The sequence below is a fragment of the Galleria mellonella genome, unplaced genomic scaffold (assembly GCF_026898425.1).
Source record: "Galleria mellonella isolate WM207_F2 unplaced genomic scaffold, CSIRO_AGI_GalMel_v1 utg1260, whole genome shotgun sequence".
Taxonomy (NCBI): Eukaryota; Metazoa; Arthropoda; class Insecta; order Lepidoptera; family Pyralidae; genus Galleria; species Galleria mellonella.
Window position 1 is genome coordinate 943,990 of NW_026441985.1, and position 20,375 is coordinate 964,364.

Consider the following 20,375-nt stretch of genomic DNA (forward strand, 5'->3'; position numbering starts at 1 on the left):
CATATCAAGGGTTTTATAAAAATAAAATAAAAAGAAAATACAAACTACTTTACCACTTTTTTCTATTCTACAAAGGTGGCAAACAAGCATACAGCCCGTCTGATGAAATACGGTCACTGTAGCCTATGGACGCCTACAACACCAAAGGTCTCAAGTGCACGTTGCCGACCCTGAAGAAAACTTAATATACCCTTTTGAAGAACCCTATACTTTATACATGGAGCTTATTCCACAGCTTGAAGGTTCGTGGGAGAAAATTTCTCTGAAACCGCACTGTACGTGATCGTTTTGGCTCAAACGTGTGTCTGAATTCCCTATCGACGGCGAGCGGAGCGATGATAAAGGGTGGCTGTAGGTATCATTTCAAACAATTCCTCAGAACACAATCCGTTATACAAGCGGTAGAACATACAAACGGAGGCAAAGTCTCGCCTTGGGCTTAAGGGCTCGATACCGCCTGTGAACTTGGGATTGTTTCATATCGATAATATTCCACTAATATATTAATATAATATTTATAACATAGAATTTTGACGTCACTAATTAAAGCTAAGTTTGTAACTTTCAAACATTGATCCTGATCGGTGAAGAAAGTTTTCAACAAGAACAAATCTGTCTGCTGAGCCGATATAGATCAGTATTAGACTTAAACTTACTAGTCTACCAGACACAGTTCCGAAGTCTATCCCTAAGTTAAGCTAAGTTATAGTTATTGACCTTTCTCGTGGAAGAGATTAATTTTCAATTTTAAAGTTACTAGGGTAAGATAAAGATAAAGGCCAGCAACGCACAAGCAACTCCTCTTGTGTTGCAGGTATTCATAGATGACTGTTACTACTTTCCATCAGATGAACCGTCTGTACATTTGCCTTTCTAACAATAAAAAATGGTGTCTCATTTTAATATATTTCACGGAAAATAAAGAACAAAAACCTATGTATTTTTATGTATGTATTGTAGGTACTGATTCTAATATTATTATAAATATGAAAATTTGTAAGAATGTTTGGATGCTCATTACGCAAGCCTACTTATACGGTTAGTGATGTGTCGAGTCAAATCGACTCCAGTACTGATTCGAATACCTATTAAGTATTATACTCGGGTACTCGTGTATATATAGAACTCGGATATATGGTTATCGAATACACGTTTCGTGTAGTTATAGCAATCGAATATTATTATAAGTTTTTATGCTTTTCTTTTACCATTTTTTAAATATTTTCCATAATTACTAGAGAAAAAAATATTAAATTACTAATATTTAACATTTCCTTAAAAGTAAACATCAGACATGAAATGAAAATTATTCGAGTCTGCTAACACACTCGAATAATTGTAATTACCCTTAAGTACTTGTTTGAGTTCCCAGACCCTTTTTTAAATTTATTTAATTGTCACCAAAATATTTAAATACCAAAAAAGGCAGACTCTGCACATTATTAACCTTGGTCGAATCAAGTCCTGGATTAACAGTTACGAAAAGTATTATTTAATAGTGTCAATTTATTCCTTTGTTCTCTCTCTATTCTCTGCTGTATAGTTGATTGGTAGAGACCGCCGTTAGGTACCTATTTGCACATTTATTTATATATTTGGGTATTAAAGTTTAAATAAATAAATAATTACTTTAATTGAAAGCTGAAGATTACAGCTTTGTAAAAGTTCATAAATATCTTTAAACGTTAATTAATCATGTTTAAACAGTTAACCGAATTTGAATGGTACAAGAGATTTTCTGGAGTAGCATATTGTAAAATGTAAGGTATGGTTTAAAATCGCTACAAATTTTTCCATTACTCTTTTTTGAAGTAGGCTGAAAATGGTTTGGATGGAGTACTAAAACATCCAAAGGTTTAGGAAGGATGTGGTTGTACTACAAGGTCGCGGTTTCATGTAAGCACGTATAAGCTTATGTAAAATGGTAATTACCTGCACATACTCACTTGTATAAGGGTTGTTTATGTGTAATTTAAATTATCTATACTATATTATAAATGGAAAAATCCTAATTGACTGACTCATCAACTCACAGCTGCAAATATTAAGGTTAACATTAGCAAATTTTGATAGGAGATACCTTTTATGACCTAAATAGATGATAAAAAAAATTTTTTTCGAAATTCCACCCTAAAGATGTAAAATTCTTATGAATGGAAGTTGGTATGAAACTTTTTTAACGGTGCAATAGCAAAAACAGGTTTATTAGATATTTAAAGTTATTAATAATGGGGTTAAATGGCTACTTAATCCTACGTTATGAATAACGAAATTGAATTACCTCTGAAGGACTACTAGTATTGGTTTTTTATTCGTTCTCAGAAGCTTCGCTGTAATTTCGTTCTCAGCTGGTGCTATGCCGATTTTAGCTTGTTTGAGAGCTATTTCAATTTTCTGCAAATTTATGTCCAGGATATCATCTGTATAGTGTCGGGTGACTTTAGCTTTTTGGTCGTTATTCGCATTGGATTGTGATGTTAACGACGTACAGCTGTCTCTAGAACTTTTCAGTCTCACTCAAAATCTCAGACGTGCCGGAAATTATATCACCGGTGTCGGTTTTCAAGTTTGTCAGTTGGCTTCGTCCAATAGCCAAATCTCTGGCGAATACTTTGGAGTTTTGATTCGCCTCTATCGCCTGTTCAATGCATACAGTATTGAAATGGCGTATGTCATGCTGTATGCTCTTGGATATTTGCCTATTAAGTTGCATATATTCTGAAGTAGACATTGAAAACTGAGACCACAATTTACGCCATTTTCTCATGAGATCAAGAGTGCGATGAGAGAATATTTGGGTTTCTTTTGTGTATTGGGGCTTGTACAATTTACCTCCCACTGCTTGGACAGTTTTCACTAGATTATTGTTGATATTGTCCTTTTCAGAGTTCACCAGGCTCAAAGCGGTTTAACAATTCGACTAAAAACTCTTGAGATTTTTGATAAGAGCATATGAAGGTCGGAGCTTTATGAGACGAAATCTTTCCAGTCTAATATTCAGGATCAATGTGCCTCTTACCATTCGATGATCACTTCTGGTTTTTAACCTATTGATCACTGAAATATCATTGAACAAATGGCAATTTGTCGTCATGATAAAGTCTATCTCATTTTTGTCTATCCGTCAGGGCTAGTCCAGGTCCATTTTCTGTATAGCCGCTTTTGGAAAAAGAGATCATTCTTCTCTATGGAGTCAGCCTATTGCTGTCCCCTAGGATTTCGTTGCTCAAGGGGGAAAGGGATTGTTAATAATGCGGATTATCAGTCCGATTATCAGATCGACCTCCACGTGGTCCCACCTGAAAACTATAGTGCTGAATTCCAGGTGTATTCATCCCCATGGGCTAACTAATCTGCCTTTTGGTGACACGATTTTACTTTTTAATAGTCTTTATGTAATAATACAATACGTACTGGTATATGGATAAAATTAAGCATAATTTTACTGTCTCTATCTATATATCGCTCATACATTTACTCTAATGAATGCAAATAATGTACATAGTTTAAATAACAACTGCAATCACGTGCCAATCAAATCCTCGGTGTTCCGATATTCTATGTACCTACTATTTATATGATACAATGTGGATGCAACAGGCTCCTCGTAAATAGGTCGACGCTCTGTGAACTGGGTCACCAGAACACTCGGCTCCCGGCGAAACCCACTAAGAGAAATCGGGAACAAAGCTTAAAATCTATAACGCCCCGTGAATATTTGTCCTATTTAAATCATATAAATATTTAATGAATACTTTTGAGATGTTCTTTGAATTGTAAACATCAGGATAGGAGTTGATTATGAAGTGTTAATATCGACAATGAATCTTAACTTAAATATGACTAACTAGTAAAGAAAGTTTGTTAAGTAGCCGGTTACTTTTAGACTCAGTTGGGTCTGCGGTTAATAAGTTGAAATATTATGTAAAAAAAAGGATTATATTTTTCTAAAGTAAAATAATAAAAAAATACTTTAATCGAGTAAAAAATAATCGAACAACAAAGTCTCGAATAAACATATAGTCAATTAAATACTCATTTATCAGTCACATTTAATAGATACTATTTGCTTCAGTGATAGTAGATAAATAGACAAAAGAAAATATAACTGTTATTTTGATACTTGTTTGTTTCGTTGGTATCTGGTATCATATGTGATTTATTTTTACCAAGTACTATCCTTAATTTGTTTTTGATTTAAATATTTAATTTAGATTTAAATATTTTGATTCAATATAATGTTAAATATCACAAAATTATTAATGTTGTAATTAAAGTTTTCGTTAAAATGAGACGTGTATGGAAACGCATTTTTTATATAAATTATATATTTTTCGGAAGATTTGCACAGTTTGTGCTACTTTTATTGTGCTGACAGCTAGAAGTTTAGCTCTTTACAATTAATATTTATTAATCTATCAAATCGCTTAGGCATGTTATATATATATATATATATATATATATATATATATATATATATATATATATATATATATATATATATATATATATATAAACACGATAATTTTGACGTTGAATTTTGTAACTATAGAAGTTTTTTTTATGCAATTTAGAATGGCAAACAAGCTGACGGCCTACATGATAGAAAGTGGTAACCGTCGCCTATAGACATGAGCAGTAGCATGGGCATAACATAGTATACTGTTTTGCCCATGATATCCTTCATATGTTGCCATTCCTGAGATCTCAGGTGTTATTCCTCTGTATCCTGTACATTTACTGCCATATCCCACCCTTCAAACCGAAACACAGTCATGCAAATACAACTGCTTCACGGTAGAAACGCGAAAGGGACAGAGGTGCCTAAGCAAACAACATTTGTACAAAGTCTCCCTAGTTTATTATGAACTATAATGATGAAAGATGAAATTAATCTAAGGATATTAAACACAGATGTTCTTGGACTACACTTCTTGCACGTTTCCATAGTAATAAAAGATTAAAATGGTTTTTATAAGGATGTGTTCTTATGAGAATGATTATTTTTAAATTTGTTTTATTTATAAGAATATGTCAGTTCCGTCATACCCTAATCTTAAAAAGTATTTCACATACTTAATACATAAATAAATAATACCTTTGTAGTTTATTTTAATAGAGGGAATCAATAATGATGATAATTGTTAATTCTTTGATCATTGTTTAGTAATTAATTAAAGTTAATTAAAGCTACCGAAAATAAATTATACTAACTGAGCAATATCATAATGGTTTATTGAAAGCGTAGATATAAGAGAACAAATGGAAATTAATATTGTGTTTGTTTCCAGAAAATGGTACATACACGTCATGACATTGATTGAAGTTGGAAATGTCAATAATTGTAATACAATCTGTTTGTAAATAAATTATCAACATATGAAATCAATAAGCAGTACGAGTATTTACGCATTATAAATGTAGAGGAAGGCACATTATTTTACGCAAATAAGGCCTTTAGTTCAATTCTCGATCGGGCCAATTTTGAATATATTTATATTTATTTACAAATTAACTTGCTTCTGAGTTTCTTGAGTAGTAGCTCCAAATTTAAACTATCTGGTTTCTCGTACGGCATATTTAATTTTTATCTGATTTAAATGGAGTGATTGAAATAATTGTGTGATATATTTACAACTTTAAGATTATATATATAGAGCATTAAATATCAGAAACAAGTTAAAATTTAGTTATCTAATTGCTATTTTGTCTGCCAGAATTTTGACATAATATTTTTTTTTTAAATAAAGCGATGCGCGACATATTTTTAATGTTGCAAGTAATTTGATTAAAAATCTTTCCAGGTCAGGTCAAGTTTTTTAAATCGAGTTAAGAACTATTTTATCTGATGTAATATAAATATACATATGTACAAATTAATATGTACTACCACTTTCTTTGATTATGACAACAAAAACATTTTAAGTCTATTTTCATGTAAAATCAAAGCAATTAGTATTTAAACATCGTTATGAATCAATATACTCTTTGTAACCCGTTCTTTCAAGTATTTTGTATCCTTGCTATTTGTTCTCGTTTATTTTAAATTTACTTACAATATACATTTCTCCCCAATACTTAGTAATAACTATATTACTATATACTCTAGTAACTGGATTTACCCAAACATTTAAAAAGTTTACAGAGTTTAACAGACACTCCTTCTATATAATTTAAGGTACAACTATAATATCATCATGATCCTTTTTCACTAATTCTTTGATGTAACTTTACTTTAAACTTTTCTATTTTAATGTGTTTTTGTATTGGGCAATTAGGCAATGTCGCCCACTTGTGTTCTGCCAATTAATCCAGTTGTACCCTGCCAATTGTACTAGATAAATATTTCCATTCCATCTGTCGCGTTATAGATCTTTTGCTTTGCAATGATATTCATTCTAATACAACATCGCATCACGAATATGTCAATAGTATTCATAAATTATGTAACATCTAAATACTTTCACAAACTTTTATATATTAAAAGGAAAAAGTTTAAACGTAGTCACTTTCAGGGACATTAGGACAATTTTATTCATGCGAGTGTCAGATGTCAGCGTATCATCCAAGCTGTCAACGGTACTTAACAAGGGTCGCGTGTAATCTTATTGACAGATTATGTTATAGACCTTTGGCATACTTTCTATGATACGATTCCTTTATATATTTTTAAGGTACTTCATTTGTATTTTTTGCACATATATTATGGAATTACTTCGCGTATTTTTAATCTATTTTTTTTTTGCAATCTATAGAATCGGGTTTATTCGTACTATATTCATAGTGATAATTGAACCTGTTGTTTTTCTGCGTGGAACAAAACAAAATATATTTTTCAAAACAAAATGTAGGTACTTGTTAAAAAAAAATCGATGTATTTGAATGTGAGAAAGACTCTGTTTTCCGCGCTTAGCCTCTCATTTGGGCCGTTGTGCGTATGAGTCGTGGCTAATACAGCCGACCTAGCTCCGCCCAGAAGCGCAGAAGCTTCCTGGATTCTTCACAGGGCTCACGGAGCGACCTCACCGTTCCGAGGATTTCTAAACGTTGATGGGCCACAGCCTCACATTCCAGTATTACGTGAGCAGCCGTTTCTTATAAAAATCGATGTATTAATTTAGAACATGATCTGTCTGTATACTAAATGTCATTCAAATCTGTTGATCCATTATAGAGTGACTGAAGGACAAATATTAAAACTATTATAAAAACTTTATCATTTATAATACTATTATTTTTATTTTTAAAACATATGAAACGGTAAAGGTAAATACTGTGTATTAGTTATTATATATGTATATAGACATTTAAAAATTAGCAGGATGATATATCAAAGTGGATATGTTATTCGTGTATTTTATCCTAATTTCATGTAAAATGTAATACATATAAAGAAATAGAAACATTTAAAATAGTTACATTATAATTTCCATTATTTATATTATGTTATTATTCATATTATTAATATTTTTACTTATTTAATGACATTTAATAATTTAATTCTATTGTAATGTTTATCAAACACAAGGCATGCTGTGGTTGCCTATAAATGTAAGAACAGTTAATCTACCAGTGTATTGTACTGAAGTGTTTAGCTGTATCTTATGTTGGTAAATAAATAAACAGATACCTGCTAATACTGATATATATAATTTTATTTATCTATACTCTATTACTAACTATAGGTATAGCTATTAATATAATATATATCATATTATCTTTGCATTATATATATTATGCTTTATATACAAACCTTATTGATACTTTCTCCTTTCGGGTTCTCAGGGTTGACTGGAAGAAATTAAGCGATAAGGTTTTAAGGGTAAGAATGTACAAAAGCATATAAATAAACAAATAAGAAAGCTTGTCCACTTCTAACTAACTGACTAATCTATAAAAATATTAAATATATAGCCTAAACCAAGAAAGAAACCTAATACTCTTGTCTAAACGGAACAGATATAAATATTGTGTAAAAAAAAACCGACATCAAGAGTGACAAAACCAGTTATTTTGGTTTTTGATAAAATTTCTATGAGATCAATCTGTAAATATATCCTTAGAAAAAAAGCTTATAATTCTTATAATAACTATAGTTCTAAATCGATTTTGGAAACAAATCGGTTGAGAACTGACGGAGTTATGAGGTAACAAACATAAAAAAATTAAAAGAGTAGATACATAACAGACGTGGTCAACAACTCATTAAAGTCCCACTACTGGACATTTTCGTATAAAAGTAGTATATAACCGTCTATATTGCGTTCGATATGGGGAAAACAACAGATCTTATAAGTTTATGGAAAAATCCGTCCAGACAGGTGTAATGATTTCACTCCTTATGAAACGTGTGACCTAGCTCGTCGATAATCAATATTCCTTGGAAGTAGTTATGTGCATTGATATGTCTTCTGTCTACGGCCTCTGAGAGTTTCCTTCCTCCATTTCCTACTAACGATTATTATTACATTTGTTTAACGAATTATATTTGTTATGCTGTTAATATTCTTTAAACAATTGCACGATAACCATTCGATCTAACATTATTTAATTTCTTTATGATTTTATTATTTATTTATTAATTAAACACAATAAATATACAACATGAGTACTTTGGGCCCTGCATTAAGCGAACCTGTATCGCGGAAATCCATAAGGGATTACCAAGACACAGTGTTTTGTAAATATAGATCAGTGAGTAAATTTTACGAAAACAAATATAATAAAAAGACATCGTTAATTAATATAAAACTGCTAAGTAAATCCTTTACTGTGCAAGCAGTTCGCCTGTGGAACTCACTACCTGACTCTATTTGGTGCGATCAATCTCTCACTAGCTTCAAAACCTCTGTCAAATCCTACTATCTTTCCTTTTAAGTACTATTTTTCCGTGTTCTCTCTTCATCTTTCAGTTTCATTCTCTCCTGTTGTATATGTGTTTTTGAGTATGTATATATTTATGTATGGTATATATTTGTTTATATATATATATAGTGCGCCACCTACCCTTGGTCTTTTTTCTTTTCTCAATGTCCTCTAAGCAAAGGTTGTCTGGAAGAGATTGCTTAGCGATAAGGCCGCCTTTTGTATCATTTCTCATTAGAATTACTATTTTGTGAATGGTGCAATAAACTGTAAATATATAAATAAAAATAAATAAATGCTTCGTGAAGATATGTGCATAATTATTAATCTCTAATTATAAAAAATAAAAGACAATACACAGTATACTCTTTTATGTCCATGGTACTATTCATGTCTATAGGCGGCTGTTACTCCTATTCATCAGGTGGGCCTACTTGTTTGCTTTATCAAGTTCCATAAAAAGAAATAGTCATTCCAAATCTTGACATAAGAGGAAGAAGGTACGATCAGTAACTATTAGAATAGATAACATCAAAGGTATAAATATTATATTACTTTTATTTTATTTTTGACATCCTTTGTAGTGTGCTTGTTTACTAATAAAATTTGAAGCTCGATGTTTCTCTTATATATATTTTCCTAAGATTTCTCCAACTAACTACTATCCGTGGCGTATAAAGTACCACCCCTAATGTTAATAATATATACTGTTATGTCTTTCTGAAAACCTTTGCGGTTAATTATTGATGAATTTATCACGATAAATCAGCTGTTTCTATCTTTTCACTAGTACGCTGCCAGTGATGGCACAGGTAGGGTAAAAAATCTTATATATTGGCAAAATTTGTTGATGGAGTCATAAATTATATAAAGTTTCATTCCAACCATCTGGACGAGTGGCGGTCTTCCACCGTGCGTTTTTCAAGGCACTTTCTTCCACGCATAACCACTCTTTGGAATTAACTTCCAGCAGCAGTATTTTTGAATCGATACGACATCCTAACCTTCAAGAAAAGAGCATATTCCTTTTTAAAAGGCTGGCAGCACATTTGCAATGCCTTTGGTGTTGTGGGTGCTCATGGGCGGCGGTAGTCACTTACCATCAGGTGAGCCGCATGCTCGTTTACCCCCTGTGTTGTAAAAAAAAAATTGTAAGACATAGTAATATTGTAAAGGTGAAAATGCATTAGTTTCTTCTTGGCATATGAAGGTACAATCAATCTCGGCTGTGCTGACGAAGGCGTGGGCTGGGCTCATATTTAATGGAGATGGGAGAGATGTTAGTCTCCAAGTAATAATTGATGAATACACTACAGACATAATGCTCTATACCACAGACATGATATAACTAACGTACTTAAATAAGTACTAATAGACTTACCCTTTATTTTTAAAACTAAAACCTCTTTTAAAAACCTATTATAACTTTTAATAGCTTTATTATAAAAGTAATAAGTAAAAATGTATTTATTATTAAAGTATATTTGTTTAAGCAAAAGTTGATTCCTACATTAGGTTGAGCCTGTCCTGTAGGAACCGGGAATCGTATTGTCAAATACATGCTTAAAGAAAATTAACATAGGCTTTTTAGTAGTACAGATAATTATTTACATATTAGTTTATATACAGCAGTTATTTTTAATGAAAGAAAGAAAGAAATATAAAGAAAGAAACTTCATTTTACAGAAATATATGACTACGCCCACATAAGGGTCGAAAAAAAATTGTAAGAATTATAATAACGAAACTACACACAAAATATTTATATATAAATAAAGTAGAATAGAATATAAAATAAAAAAAAAAAGAATTACAATAAGATTTCATGACTAATAAATGAATTAGGATTTATGAAAGTTGTAGGATGTGTTGGTGTATGTGTGTGTGTATAACTATTATAGTGTTTTGTTACTTTCTTTTCAATTCTTACTAATATTATAAATGTAAAAACGAGTTTGTTTGTTACATTATAGCGTTTTAACGGCTTAACTAATCTTTATGAAATTTGGTATATACATACTATAAGAGATGGAGATGGATATAAGCTACTTTTAGTCCCGGTCAGTAAATATATATATGTATATTCCAGTCACATGGACGAAATCGCGGGTAAAATCTAGTCGAGAATATGGCGCAAAATATAAAAACATATCATTTCAATAGCTAAAAAACTTTTATGAGAAGATTGACGTTTTTATTAAAAAGGTAGGTAGGGGGTAGAAATTTAATGAGAGAGCTGAGACGAACTAATTACAATAGTGTGCGTGTAATGTGTAAGAGTGTAACCCATGTGACAGTTTTTGAACTAAAAGGAAGTAAATGTAAAATAATAAAAGATATTCACGTATTTGTTCTTTTTAAATTACATTACGTGTGCATTCAGAACATAGATTAAAAGCAAAATTTTGTTATCAATTTCTGTAAAAGACATTTGTAACGCTTCTATAACATCGCAGTAAAAATTAAATGTTGAAAGCAAGCTTCCATATAAAATATGTAATTTTGTGGGATTTCTTTAGGATTTATTATATCCGGGTACTGCACATGTAACTCATACCAGTTACATTCACTTAAAATTTATGGATTTTCTTTTTTACGTTACTAAATTGTGTTATAATATTTTTAATCTATGATCTGTTATCAAATTTGATGACAGGAGACGGTATTAGATATTTGCATTGTAGAAGCGTTCGGCGTTGAGATTATGTTATCTTTCCAAAAGATCTATATTGAATAAAGGCTCATTAAAATTTAAAGGATTGTCTTATGATAACGATACTTTAGAAAATTAATGGACCACGAAATATTTAGGATTCGAGGCATCAAAAATTTACAGAACTGGTGACGCGAGGTTTAAAAATAGATGAACCAAGAGATAAGGTTAGGGTCCTTATTTAATATTCGATTCTGTCTACCTACTCTGCAAGGGATTTAGCGTAAAGACTAGTGTTTATCGTTACTCTATACAAAAGTTGCCTCAACTTGAAAGAGATCGCTTTTAGCGATAAGATCACTTATTTCTAAGTACGATCAAATTCTCGTATCTGATCATTCCTTTGTTACTTTTTGGCACATTTATAGCTCAAACATTTGTCATATTTGTTATTCATATATTTGTGAGGAAGAAGGACACTTTACTTTTTATGTCGGTCAATCAATACGTCCTAGTCGAGCGAACGAAATCGGAAATACCAACACCTAATACATTGAATTCTATTTTCGTCTAACATATAATATGTTTCTTTTACAGAAGACGATGGCGGTTTTTACGCGTTGCAAATTGGCTACGGCATTGTTTCTTATGGGTTTATCTCACGCTCTGTCTGCACCCGTCGCTCAGCAATCAGGTAAGTTTATATATATAATAATACTAGTGATCCAGTCCGGCTTTGCGCGGGACAGAATTTTATATTAATGCCGTGTGGTCTTGGCATAGAATGTCTTCTTCCTTTCTCGTGTGTGTCGTAAGAAGTTATTAAGGGAACTGAATGTTCGAGGGATGGGCAACAGACTCGCTCTTAGAATATCACCAAAGCTTAACCGCCTGCCAAGCATGGCAACTACTGGCAAAATTCTTCCTTATGGGGAGGTATATCTTCAGCAATGGGCAGTTAACGCCTGATATAATATATAGCCTATGTTACTCCTTAATAATATAGCTTTCTATAGATGAAAGAGTTTTAAAATCAGTTTAGCAATATTTGAGTTTATTTTATAACAAACAAACAAATGTTTGCTTTTTCATAATATTAGTATAAATAAAAGATGATAAATGGATGAAAATATTTATATATCCTTGACAATCTGGTGACTTTGATGTCTAAAAATAGTCTGAAAGTAACTTTTCGTCCCTTAAACCACAGATTAATAATTGTTAATCTTATTATATATCTTTGTTTCTATGTTATTTTTAACTACAAATCTTACTACACTGTAAAAGGATTACAAAAACTATATCTAAATAAAAGGATTTTTTTTCTATGAAAAAAGTAAATAGCGGTTCTTGTGTTTATGCTATTATTAGAAATTCCATCAGCGCTCTAACGCTGGAATAAGCATGAATAAGAAATAGAAAATATATGACGTAATAAGTGGAAGAATAATTCATTTTAAATTAAAATGTGGTAACATTATTTTATAGAGATACAAGTTGAAATTTAAAACCAAAATACATGTATTTATTTGTAATGTAGCAGGTATTTACCTATAATATAAAAAAGATACAAGAGATTTGTTTTAATTTTCTAAAAATATGTTTGCATTTTAAAACATATTTACTAATATATATCAACACAATTCGCCATGTGTCCCGGTATAGAATAGGCTACTCCTTTCTTTCCCGTGGGCGTCGTAAGAGTCCACTAAGGGAGGGCGAGGGATAGGCAGCAGCGTTCCTCTTAAAACGTCTCTAAAGCCTAATTGCGGTTGTCATCTCGCTTGCCAAGTATGGCAACTACTGGCAAAACTCCCTTTATGGGGAAGGTTTATGCCCAACAGTGGACAGTTAACGGCTGAAATAATAATATCAACTCTAACATTACATAGATAAAGTCATCATTGTTGAATCAAAACAAAAATATCTTTACGCGATAAAAAGGTATTAAATTTTTGCAAATCGAACATCTAGTCAGTGTAATAAAAATTCAAGCTTAGTAGATACAAAATCCAGCGTGGTGCAAGTCTTTTGTGTTTATGTAACTACAAGATTACAGCGGTGCTCAAGAATTTTTCCTAAGACACTAGAATTTCCAGTGAATGCGAGGCTTGTAAACTAGCACTACATAGAGAACAAGTAAAACATCGAGGGTTTTATTAAAAAAAAAGATAAAGAATGTAGACATAATGTGTGTTTAATTTTAACTGTCTTTCAAACGAAATTGTGGGCGTAGCTGGAATGAAATAGTCATATAGCCAGGTAAGGGAAAATATTTAAATTTACACCCACGCAGATTGTAGCATATGAGATATCCATTCTAAAAGCATTCTTCTGGAATATACAGGTGGGTGATATTAATAGTCACATTCTATATATATATATATATATATATATATATATATATATATATATATATATATATTATTAAGCCAGATTAAAGGACTGTATACGGCGTAACTGAATATTATGAAAAACAATCCTAAATCCAGCTTAATAAAACACGTGACAATGCAAGTAACATACATATATTATCGTATAAATGTTTTAGATAATGTTTAATTTGATACGTCAACTATCAACTAAAAAAGAGTCTAAAAATTTCATTATTCTAATTTCGAAATAAAAAAAGGAAAATCAAATGTTGAGATATTACGTATATATAAAATATTTGAATATGGAACATGGAAGCATATGTCTATACTCTTAGATTATTTCGCAAGAAACAAAAATTCGCTCTGTAAAGAAAAACAAACGAATTGCGAACCTCCTTCTTTTTGAAGTTACTTGAAAATGCTTGATTCTATGTTAGAAGTGGATATCTATATAGTTACACTCTAGTTTTATATGTTTTAAATACTGTTAGAAAATTAATATAACCGAAACTTTGCGCTTTTATGTCGAAAGGTATTCTCTATGGGCCACTATTTTACCGTACCTCGTATCTATTTACTAACGTTTAACTTATAGCTTCGCTAGTGTACCGTATGATTAAATAGCTGGCGTTGAACAGGCATTTGTTTTTTTTGGGTAATGTTATAGGATAGGAATGTATTTACGTAATTTGTTAAGTCAGTAAAAAATATTATTTTTGTACCAAGATGATTATGATAAGTATTCGACTTATTTCCATAAAGAAGTATCTCGTTATGGATGCTATATGTATCCAATATTATATTGTCTATGTTTAAGTACATTTTGTAGCTAGTATTAATAAATGAAGGTTAATATTAGTATCAAATAATATTTTTGTTTTATTACACGACTAAATAAAAATAAAAAATATCGAAATGTCAGTGTCATTATAATTACACTAAAAGACATGTAATTCTATTTTTGTTGCTTACCGCTTACAAAATTGAATTTAGAAAACAGTAAATCTGGAAAGTCTGAAGTAGAGTGTGTCTAACAAAGAGACCGCTGCAAAGTAGTTAAGAATGGTTCGTAGATTTCACTTGGAAGTCTATTTATTTAGGACCTTAAAAGTCAAATACATTATCGAACATGCTAAAAGTCCTACACAAATATATTTAAACGATATTACAGATAATATAATGCTATATTAACTATTACCTTCTAGTTCTATTTATATTCAAAATTAAAATTCGCGATCAAATTAAAAATTTTAACGAATTTCAATATATAGAATTGGTATTTAGAAAATGATAATTCAGAAGATAGTATGGATGGATTGTATGAAAGAATAAAGAGGAGACCTCAGCAGTGGCTTAATATTTAGGCAGTCAGTATGCAAACAGTTTACTGATATAATTAAACTACGGTATAAATATAGTAATTATTACTCTACAAAATAAGGTCACTTCATGACTCTCTCTTAACTTGACCAAAAGTAGGATCGTTTGAAAAAGGAGAATATAGGTACATATTTAATGTCAGATGTTAACTGTCACTGTTGAACATAGACCTCCTCCTACTGGAGGCTTTGCCAGTAGTTGTCACGCTTAGCAAGCAGATTGGCTACTATGGTAAGGCTTTGGTGATGCTTTAAGAGGGATGCTGCTGCCCATCTCTCTCATTAAGTTCTCTTAGTTGTCTTTTACGACACCTACGGGAAAGGAAGGGGTGGTCTATTCCCACCGGGACTGTTAACAGCTGACCGGCTACTCAATTGTATTTGTTCAAACTTGATTTTACTTAGACTGACTTTTAAAGACATAGCTACAAATACAAATGTATTAGGTTATTTTTGAGCAGTTTTATTTGTAGTTATATTCAATTCTTATTTCTGAATTCTTAATTCTGAGTTAATTTTGATAATTCTTTTAACAATCGATAGTGTTTACTCCCGTGTTGGTACCATAGTCTGAATAGATCGTAACAATACTTCATACTAGAGCAAAGCTTTTTGCTATATAAAGCACAAATAAGGTCGTGTGTGTGTCTACTCGCATCTTTGGGATGGCTCCGATTAGTATCTCCTCTACTTCCTCTTAGTACATGCTCTCGATATTCTACAGAGACGAGCTGTATCGTGGGAGACACCAAGGTGAAAAAAAACTCTAGAATTACATAAAGATGTGACCTCCCTCAGTGTTTTCTGCCACCTTATCCATGGAGAGTGCTCAGAAGAATTTCATTCCCTTATTTCACTTTCCCTTTTCTGATATCAAATGATAAAGATGGGTCAGTGACTACATCCATACATAGTAGACTACATGCGTAAAAGTAAGTTTGCCAACTCTTACCCGAACATTACCGTAAAAAATGTGGAATGGCCTTTCTCATAATGTGTTTCCTTCATCCTATAACCTCGGAACCTTCAAACTTAGCATGTAAAAAGCACTTAGTGAGCTAGCGGTTAACCGTTGAGAGTAAATAATTCTCTTTTCCTTTGATTCTATTCGTGGACCATATTGTCTCTGTGTTCGCTCAGAATGGTGTGGTCACATGTCGTGCTCTAAAAAAATAAATTTATTTTGTGGTAGCCGTCGTTTTTTTTTAACAAAGCAATCTCAGCTTGTTCTGAAGCAAAATTGTGTTCCGAATAGGCGGTAGGATCATAGAATGTGGCTATTCATAAATTTACAGTTTACTTGAATAAAAAGTAACTCTGTTCTTACATTCAAAATCTTTTTGAATTTTTTTTTTTTTTTTTATACCACTGAGGTGGCAAACAAGCATACGGCCCACCTGATGGTAAGCGGTTACCGTAGCCTATGAACGCCTGCAATACCAGAGATATTACGCGCGCGTTGCCGACCCTGAAGAAACCTCTTTACCCCCCTTTTGAAGAACCCCATGCTGTAGTCTCTCGGGAAAACCTCGGCAGGGAGCTCATTCCATAACCTGAGTGTTCGTGGGAGAAAGCATCTCTGAAACCGCGTTGTACGCGACCATTTAGGCTGTAAGGTATGAGGGTGAACTCCCTGCCGATGGCGAGCCGTACGATGATAGAAAGTGGCCGTAGGCATCATATTGAATAATTCCTCTGAGCACAATCCGTTGTATAAGCGGTAGAACACGCAGAGTGAGGCAAAATCTCTCCTAAGACTTAAGGGTTCGATACCGCTTGCAAGCATGGGATCATCGACAATTCTCATAGCTCGTCGTTGCACTGAGTCGAAGGGTTCAAGCTGGTATCTAGGTGCTCCCGCCCATAAGTGACAGCAATACTCCATATGGGGCCGGATTTGCGATTTGTAAAGCATTAATCGCTGATCCGGCGTGAAGTAATGCTTCGCTCTATTGAGCACACCGAGTTTTTTGGATGCCAGCTTCACCTTATCTTCGAGGTGGCCACGGAACTGTACGTCACTAGAGATGTCGAATAGAAAATGAATGTACTTAATTTCGAAACTTGTATTATTCATCGGTGTTTTTTCACATATGACGTCACTGATTGCGGAATCAAATGTTTTTTTTTGGGTGAAATATTCTTATTTCTGGAGGAATTTTCGAAAACATGTTCTAAACATTCGGTAAGAGAATTTCCTTTTCCTGCATTATATAAGGGGTATCTGTGCAAATTTTTAAGTTAGATAATTAGATATATAATTTATTTGCATCACTTATAGCACACAAATAACATTAGCTACTGGTACATCTATCCTTATAATAAATCTGTAGAGAGGTCAATTCTGTACATGAAATATATTTCCAAAATAACTATCAGGGGGTGATTAGTGATCGATACTTATGCCAAAAATGTAATCAGTAAAATTTTTGTCTGTCTGTCTGTATGTTCATTATAGAAACAAAAACTACTCGACGGATTTTAACGAAACTTGGTACAATTATTCTTTATACTCTTGGGCAGGTTGTAGTATACTTTTCATCACGCTACGATTAATAGGAGCAGAGCAGTGAAGGGAAATGTTAAAAATGTCCACCCGTGCGACGCCGGGACGGGCCGCTAGTATTTAAATAAGTTTGTAAGTTTTTTCGTGATTAGTGAATGATATTTCGTTTGTACATGTTATTTTCAAATACAAAGAAATGGTTTTACTTCTTTTGGATTGTGCTCCCGGATATTATAAATTAATATATAATCAATATATTAAATGCTATTAGTACAAAGAAAAAAATCTCTTTTTAAATGCTATTAAAACGGGGAGGGTTCTCAATTCTCAATTGTCAATTTACTCCCGCATTGATCAATAATTATGTCCCGAATGAAGTGACTTTTCGGAGCAAAATATTTTTTTTTTACGTTTTAATTATGTCGCTTTTACTTAAGAAGTTTGCTGATTACTATAATTAAACGAAGACGGCGTAGCAGGGAAGGTATTTTTAAAGAATTTGTCTCTGGAGATATTTAAAGTCTATACAGACAGAAGTCCTTTGGCTTTCATTAAGAGCATGTATTTGTAAATAAATAAGTAAATTGTAATCAAGAATGATAGTTTAATTTAATCTGAAACTTAAATTGCCGCATACTTTAGGTCTGAAAGTTTAGACGAACATTGGAAATGTGGGTTAATGAATGTATTAATTGTAACTAAAGTTTAAGGAAAACGTGAGTGGGAGGACAAACTTAAATCCACAGAGATACTCCCCGGATCAAAACTAAAGCCGGAATTCGATCCTAACTTAATATTGTGCGTCAATTTGCGATCTTCGATTAACTCTTCATTTTTGGGTCAGTAGTTAGCACCTTTCAACTTATCCTTTATAAGTCGAATTCGAATACTTACTCAAGTTCATTTATTTGATCTTCTCACAGTTAGAATGAATGAATAGATTCCAAGGAATTGTGAACAAGCCTAATTGTATATCGGAACAATGTCAGATAAGTTGTTTAATCGGCTTATTCTGTTTTACTTTGTTCCTACCTAACTTTTCCTTTTTTATCACCAAAATTGCGAAAAGATAATTTAAATTTTCTACTTTCTTACTCGTTTTGTTTAAAATACATACAAGTTGTATTTTAATATGTATAATTTGTATAATGTATTTTTATTTTGTTACTACTATTTCATTATATCTATTTCAAATTTTAAATAGAATGTAATCTACAAAGCTAGGTAAACAAACATAAGTATAGATAGAAGATATATGTATCTATTTAGATTAGATCGGCCTTGTATGGTAGTGAGGCGTAGATAATGAGTCCTTTGATTCATTACCCACGCCGGGAAAACTAAAAGCGTTCGATGTGTGGGGGTGGAGATTTGTACAAACAAAGAGCTTCGATTGATATAGAGGACAATGATAAAATGTTTGAAAAAAAGGGAAAAGGTTCTACTGATAACGATAAGAATAAGAAGCGAAAAGGTCTAGAGAATACAGGTCTGTAATATAATACTATCTGTGTATTGTGTTTGTGAATATATCTCATAACGGAATTCTGTTCCATCCATCCACTTCCATTATTATGGTTATGTAGACACGTGTTAACTTTTTGATTTTTTTACGATAGCGTCCTAATAAATTATCTTTATAGGAAATACATTTAAGACCTATATTTGCCAGATATTATCACTACATTGTATAAAACAAAGTCACTGTCGCTGTCTGTCCGTCCCTATTTATGCTAAAATCTTTAAAACTACGCAACAGATTTTGCAGCGGGTTTTTTTTATTAGATAGAGTGATTCAAGAGGAAGGTTTGTATGTATAATACATGCATAATATAGTAGAGAAACACTGATAATTTTAGATATTTCTAATGTGATGTAATGTAATGTATACCCGTGCGAAGCCGGGGAGGGTCGCTAGTAATAAAATAAAAAATATCATTGCTATAATATCCTAATTTAATACATATCTTATTAATATAATGAATACAAAACTTTTATAACGATGAATGGATAGATGGACAGACGTATGTTTGTTACTCTTTCACGTAAAAACTACTGAACGGATTTAAATGAAATTTAGTCGAATAGGTTACATCCCAACTTAGCACACAGGATATTTTATGTACTGATTCATGAGAGCGATATAATTAAAACTTGGATTAGTACAAAATAATACCTAGATTGTTATTTAATATTTCTTTTTTTTTAATTGAAATCCACAATGTTTGATCTTGACTAACCTAAAAATACACTTAGATAATAAAATTTAAGATGGCGATCTGTTAGGTTTTATTTCACTGAAATTACGAAAGCAAAAAGAGAAAGCAAATTTCCCTTCTTTAGCAGTTTGTTTTAGAAGTGAAGAAGTGAACCGCTAGTAAACTAAGTCGCATGCATAGATATAATAAAAATTTCAAGGGTACCGTTATTGTTTCTCGGTAAGTTACCCTTCGATTTGTTTCCGAAAGGCTTATTTCGTTGTTACACCTGATTGCAGAAGAAAGGGGAAATATTACAATTTCCTGTACAGTAGCTATTTTCAATTTATTATATGTGTATGGATAATAGGTTTATAAAAGCCATTTGCCAGAGATTAT

The 20,375-nt window shown here is 32.0% G+C and overlaps 1 protein-coding gene across 1 annotated transcript in view; it reads left to right on the plus strand.

The window, feature by feature from the left end:
- Positions 1 to 20,375, plus strand: part of LOC113515306 (uncharacterized) — a 131,085-nt gene that overhangs the window by 11,097 nt on the left and 99,613 nt on the right. The window contains exon 2 of the mRNA XM_052899996.1: positions 12,116 to 12,212. Coding sequence (XP_052755956.1) covers positions 12,122 to 12,212 — 91 coding nt within the window. The 5' untranslated portion in view covers positions 12,116 to 12,121. The remainder of the gene's footprint in view (positions 1 to 12,115; positions 12,213 to 20,375) is intronic.